This window comes from Mangifera indica, chromosome 4 (genome assembly GCF_011075055.1).
Source record: "Mangifera indica cultivar Alphonso chromosome 4, CATAS_Mindica_2.1, whole genome shotgun sequence".
Classification (NCBI taxonomy): domain Eukaryota; kingdom Viridiplantae; phylum Streptophyta; class Magnoliopsida; order Sapindales; family Anacardiaceae; genus Mangifera; species Mangifera indica.
The window spans coordinates 13,705,635-13,716,154 of NC_058140.1; the positions used below are offsets into that span (position 1 = coordinate 13,705,635).

A 10,520-nucleotide genomic window follows, 5' to 3' on the forward strand; every position below is an offset into this window, starting at 1 on the left:
CAAGAAGAAAACTTGGACAAGGCATATTCTCTTGATGTGGCCAGCATTGGCTAGAATGTAAGCCGGGGACCGCCTTCAGCTGTCGGTTGACAAGTCAGTATCTGCTTATGTACATGAAAACATGGCATGGTAAAAGTAAAACAAACAGTGATTAACGTTTTACTCGACCTAAACTACTGCAAGTTGCCCCCTCCCTCTTCTTGCACCCACCATCTCTCACATGCTTGTTGCACGCCTAATCAATAATAGATCATAAACCCTCTCCTCTATGGCTTTGGCGCTCCCCTCTATCCTCCTCTCTATCCCACTTCTGATTGTGACTAACCACTCAAGGTTAATCTCATGAAAGTAGTTGAAATAGTTTGCGAAACAGAAGAGCAACTGATAAAAAAATTGAAAACTTCATTAAAACTCTACTCTACTCAACTCAATGATGCATTGCATTGGCCATTAAAGTTACAATAGAGAAAATAAAACTGAAGATTTGATAACTACATGAAATAAGGTTGCTTTTGGGGGTTGGATCGGTCGCCCCATTTGATTTTGAGCGATGATTAGAGAATTTAGTGAGAAAATGGTGGCGACAATGATGAGATTCTAATTAAAAAAAAATAGAGATTATGATTCTAAATTTGAATTATGAGGACTAAATTACAAAAGTTTAAACAGTCAAACTTTTGTGTTTTAAAAAAGGGTAAAAGCACTATTTCCCACTCAAGTTTAAGTGCTATCCCAACACACCCGTAAGGTTTGAAAAACCAAAAACCCTACTAATTTATTAAAAATCTCAGTTAAAGTTAAGGTTATAACCGTTTTTTAATTAAAAAAATTAAAGTTTTATTACATTTGCCCCCCCAGCTTGAAAACTCACAATCCTCCCACCTAAAGTTTAAAAAATCAAAATTTCTCCTTTAGGGTTTGCAAATCATCATCGGACACGATGAACATCATTGGAAACGAGGAACTTCGATGTCTCCGATGGCGTCGACTCTCCATCCTAGCTTAACTCTCTCTATCGATCACTTTTCAACCACCGATGAAGACTAATTCTTTTGATGAAGACAATTTCATCTTTGTCGGAAGAATTAGCCTTCGTCGGTGGCTGTGAAGTGATCGATATAGAGAGTTAAGTCAAGAGGGAGAGCAAACGCCATCGAAGACAATCATCTCTGGCGATGTTTGCAAACCCTAAGGAGAAATTTTGATTTTTCAAACTTTAAGTAAGGGAAATTGTGAGTTTTCAAACTGAGAGAGATGAACATAATAAAATTTTAAATTTTTTAAATTTTTTATTAAATAACTATTTTGTCCCTAACTATAATTGAAATTTTTAATAGATAAGTAAAATTTTAGATTTTTCAAATCTTACTGGTATAACTTTGAGATAACACTTAAATTTAGAGGAAAAACAGTCATTTGGCCTTAAAAAAATTAAGGTGAGATTCGTAAAAAGACTATTCTTTTTGTTGCTTAAAATTTTTTATAAATAATAAAATTATTATTTTATCTTCGTAAGGTTGATGTTTCATAATAAATTTTGTACGAAAAAAAAAAAATCCTAAAGATGAAAAAGATCAAACTTGGGGGCGAAAATGTGAATCACCCCTAGATAAATAACCACCACATTCTTAACGTGGTCATGAGTCAAAATAACAAAAAAAGTGTTCTCTTTTTGTTTCCACCCAATCTTTTTCGCAGTCCTCTACCAACCATCAACCCACCAACAAATATTTCCTAATTTTGATTAAAATTTAAAAATATGTTTGGTATGTTATAATTAATATAATTTAAAAATAATTAAAATATTTATATTATTTTTAATTAATATATCATTTTAAAATGAAGATCTGGTTCGAATCTCCATCACTCTTAACATTTGGTTTTGATTTGTTTTAAGGCCCAAAAAATGGGTCAAGATTGGGACATAAATGGATCAACATCAGTATGGGCCTTTAGCCCAACATCTTGTTTTATTTTGTTCTAATAGTTAATTTTTTTTTTAATTGTTAACTTTTCCGGCTGGATGAATCAGAGTTTCAGATCCTTGCCCGAACAAAATTCGCAAAACTCAGAGATATCCGAGCATCGAAATTCACGGAAATGGAGTATAGAAAAATCAAAGACGAGGTAGGAGTTTCTATACTTACTCTCACGGTTTCACTTGTAAATGTTTAGAGTTTAACTGTAAATGTGTAAGTACAGGACAACGATGGAAGTGGCCGTGATGCCAATGACTTAGAGAGTTTGAGAGGAAAAACTCATTCAGCTAGTACGTATTTTAACTTTTGAGTTCTGAATTTTGATTTTTGTAAAGATATTTTTTTTTGCTTATTGTTTGTACTGAACTGTAGTTTCACTTGGTAATGTGGTTGCAAGCCCTGTTGAACGGTCCAAATGGAAGCGCAAGTAAGTGAGAAAGATTTCATTCTTTCGTGTTTCAAAATTTTTTTTTTGTTTTAATTCTTAATTTTGATATTTGATTTGGATAGGTCAGTGGTTACACTTGCACTGACTCTTCTTACGAGTTCACAAGCGATATTGATTGTGTGGTCTAAGAGAGCTGGAAAGTATGAGTATAGTGTTACAACTGCTAATTTTTTGGTCAGGAATCAGGACGACTTGTATGTTACTTTAATGTTGGTTATGAATGCTGATTGAATTTGAACCTTCTATCTGCTTGTTTTTGGCAATAAAATTAGGTGGAAACTTTAAAATGTGCATTATCTCTTGCTGCCTTGGCGAGAATATGGAATAGTGAAGGTGTTACTGAAGATAACAGGTTTTCATAATTTTTTTTCTTTCAATCAATAGTATGATTTTGTTTGGGTTGGAAGTATCATCACTGTCTTGATTTTTTATTCATTAACTGGCTGCCGACTAGTCTTAGTAATTTACCCATTTTAAGTGGTTGGCAACTTACTGTTATCTAAACTTGTAGTTATTTCTTGTTTTGATTTGTATTCTCTGTGGACTAGGTTGAGTACAACTTTGGATGAAGTTATTGTTTATCCCATTCCTGCAGCACTATACCTTGTCAAGAATTTGCTCCAGGTAGGTTTTGGTGGTTGTTTGTTTGTTTTTGAATAGAAATAGAGGGGCATTAGCATATGATATTGTCTTTTTTCCTCTATCATGTGCCAGTATTACATCTTTGCCTATGTGGATGCACCGGGTTACCAAATACTGAAGAACCTGAATATTATCAGCACTGGCGTTTTATACCGAATCATACTTAAGAAAAAGTATGCCCTCTGCAGCTTGTATATTTTCTGTGATCGAAATTATTGTTGATAATGCATAATTAATAAATCAAGAGAAATTTTACAAAAACATCTTTGTATGCCTTTACGTATTTCTCTATTTTTAGGATTTCAGAATGCTTAGATCTTTGGGAAAAGTCAGTGTTTACTTAAGCTGAAGATAAACCTAAATAAAAGAGAATCCTTGCAGGATTCTAAAAGAGCATAATCTAACCTGTATACCATTTCAGGCTAAGTGAGATTCAGTGGGCAGCTTTCATTCTACTATGTTGTGGGTGCACCACAGCACAACTGAACTCTAAGTAAGAATTCGAGCTCTTCTTTTCTCCTAGATTGCTTCATGTGAATAGATTGGCCAATATTTTGTCTAACATCATTGTCCTACTACTTTTAGTTGGCAAATCAACATTATAAATATTAGTGGGGTGTCCCAACTTTTTGTCGAGTTATAATTATGTGAAAATTTTTAACGAAAATTTATATCTCCTTAAAACTGGTTTTATGTTGTTTGGCAGTTCGGATCATGTCGTTCAAACACCTTTTCAAGGTTGGATAATGGCCATTGTGAGTTGCTAATGAATTTCAGATTCTTTGTCCAGTGGAAGCAAGAAATTCTAAATGGATATAATAGCTTATGGATGCTTTGTAACAGTTGGTAAATGCTTTTGCAGGTAATGGCACTTTTGAGCGGTTTTGCTGGAGTGTATACTGAGGTGAAATTTTAAGTACCTGACATACTCATTAATTTATAGGTTTTTCATATTTACAATATTTATTAGTGTTCATACAGTATCTTACGGCCAAGACGTTTCTTTAAATAGTTGTAAATGATTCTTGAAAAATCTTGATTTTGGATGTCAAAATCTCCATAAAGTGCATAGTGCATTTCTCATTTTAATCACACAGAAGATTCTATTTCAATGCTGTGTTTGTTTTTGTGTTGGCAGGCAATAATTAAAAAGCGACCTTCAAGAAATATAAATGTGCAAAATTTCTGGTTGTATGTCTTTGGGATGGTCTTCAATGCTGCTGCAATAGTGATTCAAGATTTTGATGCTGTCATGAACAAGTAATTTCAACTTTTTTATCTCTTACCAATTCTGCTTTTATAGCCTGTCTGCTTCATGCGTGTGTGTGTGTGTGTGTTTGAATCAGTAAATATCTGTGCCCATGTGTGGCTAGATCATTGGATATATCCATCCATGTTCTTAAATGATAAGTTCATCTATCTCCTGCCCTTAAAGTAGTTCTCATGTAATGATTTAATATTTCCTAGTTTATATTTATTGTTATATTTAGCTTAGAAGTAAAGCATTTTGTGTTCAGGGGGTTCTTTCATGGATACTCATTGATAACAGTTCTCATGATTCTTAACCATGCCCTCAGGTATGTTACACATCTTTTATGGCATGATCAATTTTTTGTTTGCTTGTTAATTTCTATTTTAAATTAGATTCCACAAAAAGTTACACATTAGTTTGAGGAGAAAATGGTGTGATTGTCAATTAATGCTACCACATGTGAACTCTATTGTGGGGAAGAAACAAAGTTTGGAGATACTTAACTATGGTCACTCAATTCGTCATGCTTTTTATGCTATGGGTTTACAGAAGGCTGCCTGCATCCGATTTTATTTTCAGTCAGTAACAAGATCTGTGATCTGTCAAAGATATGAAACACTATTTTTTTATTTAAATTTAAATTCTTCATAAATATTAGAAAGATATCTAAACTTTATTTGTCATTTCCCATATGTTGTTTTTATACAATATGCATAAAATATATACATTTTTTTCTCTATGCAGTGGGATTGCTGTTTCCATGGTAATGAAATATGCAGACAATATTGTGAAGGTAAATCAGCTGCTTCAATTTTTTAAGTCGGGTTTACATTTTACTAATTGACAAATTACTGTGACAATAGGATATTAGTTTTAGATTTTCAGTTTTAACAAAAGCCAGCACATTGTAAATATAGATGTAAAACATCTTTAGACGGCCTTTAGGAGAAAATAAGGAGTGCGCAAACCTAAAGAAGTGAGAGAAAGAACATCAATGATAGAGAAAACTATTTAGGTAGCAAAATGAACACTCTCTTTTGTTACTTCTCTCTTGACTAACAAAGTGCTGGGTAAATAGTACATAAGTCCCAGTTAAACCCATCATCATATTTCTTGGGAGATCATGCCCCTGCCAATGTACTTTGGGCTATGATTGGCTTTGCATTGTGCCTGATAATCTCCTTATTAAATGATATTGTTTTTGTCAGCTTGGTATGCCAACTTAATTGGATATCATGAATTTCGTTAATCTTAGAAAGACTCCGGTCCATCTTATGGAGAATGGTTATGGATTTTCTGCTTTATTCGAAATAATATACTTATTTAGCTTTTATAACGTGGTGTGCAGGTGTATTCTACGTCAGTGGCAATGCTTCTTACAGCAGTTGTCTCTGTGTTCCTCTTTGGTTTTCATCTTTCCCTTGCCTTTTTTCTTGGTGCTACGTAAGTGTTTTTTTCCACATGCTATTACTTGCTATTATTATAGTACAATCCTAAGAGCACTGACCTCATTCATATCTGGCAAGCATGGCCTGTGCGTAGCCAAGTCAAATTAGAAGCATAAAAAAAAAAGAAGTATACATATAGTTTGATCAAATTTGTTTGACATCACCATTTTAGTATTGACGCACTGTGTTTACCATTCAAGTACTGGCTGGAAAACATAATCATAAATTGTTGTGTTGGCTATTTATTTACTGAATGTTTATTTTGTCTCCAGTGTTGTTTCTGTCTCGGTATACTTGCACTCTGTCGGAAAGCTACAACGACAGTGTTAACTTCCTCTTGCTGCACGGAATTGTAAAGGTTCATGTCCTGAGAATTTTTGTTCCTTTTCGTCTTCCAATTCATTAAATCATAATCGTCAAATGGATCTCTGATATATAAAGCAATTTTTTTTTTTCTTTTTAATGCCCGTAATATTGTCTGAGAAGTAGTTCAACATAGAAGTGCTTACAATATCAGACTTTGATGTGGTTATGTAGCTTGTATATGAGTGGGACGCAATGGATTTAAGGTGTAAAATGTTGTACTGTAGCTTATTATTTCATGAAGTTTTCATAGGTGCTCAATACATAGTTGGAATCTTTTTAGTTAATTTTTCAATTTTTTTTAGGTGCTTAATTATGTGTTTTTATGTGCTTCCATGTTGCACAAACACTCCAAAATGTTATATTTTAAATAAAATTTCCATTATACTTTGAACCAAATCGTAGTTAGACATTCCAGTAAAACTTAGATTAATGATTAAATAATAATTAAAAAGTAAAAAATAAAATAGTTTGGGATGTCTTAGTTCTTTCCAGTGTCTACGATGTTGACGTATAAACGTTTTCAATACCCAACAATTTCGTAAACAATTATCATTTTATTATCCATGCAGTCGTTTGGTTTGGTTCTTTCTGAGTAAAGATTCTTTTAATAATTTATTATTTATTATTTATATTATTTATTTTATTAGATTTTGATAACAAATAAAATAATATATTAATATTTTTTATTATATTTAATTAAATATAATAATTATTTATATTTATTTAATAATTTTTTAAATAATTTATTTTCAAAATAATATTTTAATAATAAAATATTATTTAAATTAAACGTTTTATAAGTGATTTAATTAGAAGTAAATAAAGATTTTGGTAATCTACATAAAAATACTCTTGATTTTATTATAATTTTATTTTTATTTATTAATTTTTTAAAATAAAAATATATTTTAATATAAATAAAATAAGGGTAATTAATTAAAATAAGTAAAATTTTAAGTGTTTATACGTTTTTAGGTCACCCTAGAAAAGTTTTACTAAAATAAGCAAACCGTATTTTTTTTACCCTTTTTACCTTTATGTTGAAAAACCAAGTAAAAATATTTTTTTTGAGAATCTGCGTCGGTTTATGGTGGTTACGATGGTGGCTAGGGATTTTACAGTGAAACCTTAAATATGTCGAATTATGTATATGAATGTTTTTGAATGTTTTGAACGCTTAAAATGATGTAGTTTCGATGTTAATGGATGTCTGGAAGTGTAGCCGTTGAGAGACAAAAACGCAAAAAGTAAACAGTGTCGCACAAATTGCGCAAATTTACAATGTCGCGTAAACTGCGCAAACCACGCAAACACTGTTCCACTACACAAACCGCTTGCAAAATCGCGCAAAAATTCTGTTCACAGACTATGATATCTACTTTTGCGCAATGTGAACAGTGTTTGCACGATTTGTTCAGTTTGCGTGACATTGTTTACTTTTTGCGCGTTTTTGTCTCTCAACGGCTATACTTCCAGACATCTATTAACATCAAAACTACATCATTTTAAGTGTTCAAAACATTCAAAAATATTCATAGATATAATTTGACATATTTAGAGTTTCAGTGTAAAATTCCTAACCACCATCGTAATCACCATAAACCGACGCATATTTTCTTTCCTTCACTAATTGTAATATCACTGTCTTATCAGAAAAGAAAGTGCAGTGATATTGACATGACAACAGAAGAGACTCACTGACAAAGGGTAACATGTGAGAGCAAGGATTTTATCTCACATCAGTAATCAGAAAAGAGAGAGAGAGAGGTCGACATCAAAAAGGGGCTGACGGTAGCTCATTTGTGTACGGTGCATCAACCCAAACAATAAGGTGGCCGTTTTCAAAGATGAATTTTTTACGGTCGCACTAGAAGACTCTCATGCTGCATTTATTCCTTGGATTATGAATGGTGGTCAATGGACGAGGAGTGGAGGCAAATGAAAGCTCCAGTGTCTCGGATAATAGCCTTGCACACACATACTTCTTGTAAATTCCTGAAAGAGATATTATATCGGTTGCAATAATCTATGTTTATCATTTGTTTCTTAAACTGATAAGTATAATATAGTATTATTCTGTTGGTTGTCTGGCAGAAGTTACCAATGGTTTAGATACGGCTTTTATATACCCTCCGGAGATTGCCACAGAAAAATTCCTGGAAATCATAATGCTTCTGTGCCTAAACTATTCTGTCCACAGTTTTAATAGACCAACTTGTTAGAAATGAGAGGATTACTTTGTATGATGAATCCGGCCTCTAATTTTAAGTTTGACATATGGGTTCTTTAAGATTCAGTACAAAGCTTTTGGATTAAGCTGCATACAATATCTTTCTTTACTATGGTTGATAAACTAGGTTGGTTTACGAGTTTCTATAGGGGAAGCGGTTGAGTGATTATCAAGTTCGACCCAGTAGAGCTCGAATCCAACCCTAATGTTATGTTTGACTGGAAAATGGGCTCTATAGATGTTAACTTTATAATCACTGTTAGATTTAATTCTTACTGCTTGTGGTATTATTATGATTACCAACTTGACCAAGAGGAAGAAGCCCTCAACAATTTAGTTTAATGATGTATATATGCCGGTTTTCACTTCAGTATTTTTAAAAGAAATCAACATGCTTGGGACAAAAGCCTGGCAAAAGAACCAATCGTAAAGACACAGTATTCTATAAAACAATTCAATTGTCGACTACTTCACTCGAAAGCAACATGCCTTAACATAATCTATAAATACCCAATTCAATTTCCTCCCTTTCATCAACTAAATCTTTTCATCTTCTCTTTGTTTGAATCAAAGTTATCATTTGGAATGGCTCTGTTTTCACATTCCAAGTTCTTTTTGCTCCCTTTGTCTATCACTCTCTTCATATGCTTTACTTTGGCTCATGACTTTTCCATTGTGGGTTATTCACCTGACCACTTGACTTCCATGGATAAGCTCATTGAGCTTTTCGAGTCTTGGATGTCGAAACATGGAAAAACTTATAAATGCATTGAAGAGAAGCTGCATAGATTTGAGATATTCAAAGACAACTTGAAGCACATTGATCAGAGGAACAAAGAAGTTACTAGCTACTGGCTTGGTTTGAATGAGTTTGCTGACCTGAGCCATGAAGAATTCAAGAACAAGTACTTGGGATTGCAAACTGAATTCCCCAGACGGCGATGGTCTTTCGATGACTCTAGCTATGGAGACCTTGTAGCTTTGCCCAAATCTGTTGATTGGAGAAAGAAAGGAGCTGTTACTGAGGTTAAGAACCAAGGTTCATGTGGTATGTAACAAAGCCTATGCGACTTTTGCGTGTGATTTCTCAAGGATTTTATACTAGATACTTAGATGCTTTTATAACCTGATGCACTTGCAGGAAGTTGTTGGGCATTTTCAACAGTTGCAGCTGTGGAGGGCATAAACCAGATAGTCACAGGAAATCTAACTACATTGTCAGAACAAGAGTTGATTGACTGCGACACAACCTTCAACAATGGTTGCAATGGAGGTCTGATGGACTATGCATTCGAGTTTATAGTCTCCAATGGTGGTCTCCATAAGGAAGAAGACTATCCTTATCTCATGAAAGAGAGCACTTGTGATGAAAAGAAGGTTAAAAAAATATTCAAGATGGAGACTAGTGCTCTAACGCAGATATTTTGGCTTAAGAAAACTACCCAGATTTTTTAATCTAATTATGCATGTTTATTTGCTATGTTTAGGGAGAGATGGAGGTGGCGACAATTAGTGGTTACAGAGATGTGCCAGAAAATGATGAACAGAGTCTTTTGAAAGCACTGGCTCACCAGCCTCTAAGTGTAGCCATTGAGGCTTCTGGCAGAGATTTCCAGTTTTACAGTGGGGTAAGATCTCAAAGTCTCATCACAAATTACATTCCAATGTCTCTGAACATCTTGTACTCAGAATCCTGACGATACACAAATTCTGCAACTTGTTTTGCAGGGGGTATTCAACGGTCCTTGCGGAACTGAATTAGATCACGGTGTAGCTGCAGTTGGTTATGGATCATCGAAGGGGGCAGATTATATCATTGTCAAGAACTCATGGGGACCCAAATGGGGCGAGAGAGGATACATCAGGATGAAGAGAAACACAGGAAAACCTGAAGGACTCTGTGGCATCAACAAAATGGCTTCATATCCCACCAAAAAGAACTGAAGTTACTAACTGGGTTTTTCTTCCATGAACATTTCTTTTTCATTTGTTTTCTGGTTGTTTTCTTCTTGTTTCGACTAAAGTTGTCTGTCTGTACTTGCTATTGTCAATAATAAATATTATGGCTTAACATTTCTCAGAATTACTCCAATATTCAATACCAAATTCTTAAAAAAGAGTTTCAGTCGACTTTCTATAAAAACCACACCATTCA

General features: G+C 33.7%; 2 protein-coding genes across 2 annotated transcripts; both read left to right on the top strand.

Moving 5' to 3' along the window:
• Nucleotides 1–1,976: 1,976 nt before the first annotated feature.
• Nucleotides 1,977–6,419, top strand: LOC123213110 (CMP-sialic acid transporter 4-like). Its single transcript, XM_044632470.1, has 15 exons — nt 1,977–2,127; nt 2,203–2,269; nt 2,352–2,406; nt 2,490–2,601; nt 2,700–2,779; nt 2,976–3,051; nt 3,142–3,242; nt 3,491–3,562; nt 3,776–3,824; nt 3,932–3,973; nt 4,208–4,329; nt 4,587–4,646; nt 5,066–5,114; nt 5,670–5,764; nt 6,042–6,419. The coding sequence occupies exons 1-15, from the start codon at nt 2,101–2,103 to the stop codon at nt 6,097–6,099; spliced, it is 1,065 nt and encodes a 354-aa protein (XP_044488405.1). The 5' UTR covers nt 1,977–2,100; the 3' UTR covers nt 6,100–6,419.
• Nucleotides 6,420–8,640: 2,221 nt separating this feature from the next.
• On the top strand, nt 8,641–10,448 carry LOC123213986 (cysteine protease XCP1-like). The gene is made up of 4 exons (XM_044633651.1): nt 8,641–9,413; nt 9,507–9,742; nt 9,853–9,993; nt 10,094–10,448. Exons 1-4 carry the CDS (start codon nt 8,951–8,953, stop codon nt 10,307–10,309), a joined length of 1,056 nt encoding a protein of 351 aa, XP_044489586.1. The 5' UTR covers nt 8,641–8,950; the 3' UTR covers nt 10,310–10,448.
• The last annotated feature ends 72 nt before the right edge of the window (nt 10,449–10,520 follow it).

Excerpts from the sequence above, each read along its gene's own strand:
- LOC123213110 (XM_044632470.1), top strand. The coding sequence starts at position 2,101 with ATGGAGTATAGAAAAATCAAAGACGAG. Across the intron at positions 3,052-3,141 it reads TTGTCAAGAATTTGCTCCAG|TATTACATCTTTGCCTATGT; the intron begins GTAGGTTTTGGT and ends ATCATGTGCCAG. Across the intron at positions 3,563-3,775 it reads ACAGCACAACTGAACTCTAA|TTCGGATCATGTCGTTCAAA; the intron begins GTAAGAATTCGA and ends GTTGTTTGGCAG.
- LOC123213986 (XM_044633651.1), top strand. The coding sequence starts at position 8,951 with ATGGCTCTGTTTTCACATTCCAAGTTCTTTTTGCTCCCTTTGTCTATC. Across the intron at positions 9,414-9,506 it reads TAAGAACCAAGGTTCATGTG|GAAGTTGTTGGGCATTTTCA; the intron begins GTATGTAACAAA and ends ATGCACTTGCAG. Across the intron at positions 9,743-9,852 it reads GCACTTGTGATGAAAAGAAG|GGAGAGATGGAGGTGGCGAC; the intron begins GTTAAAAAAATA and ends TGCTATGTTTAG.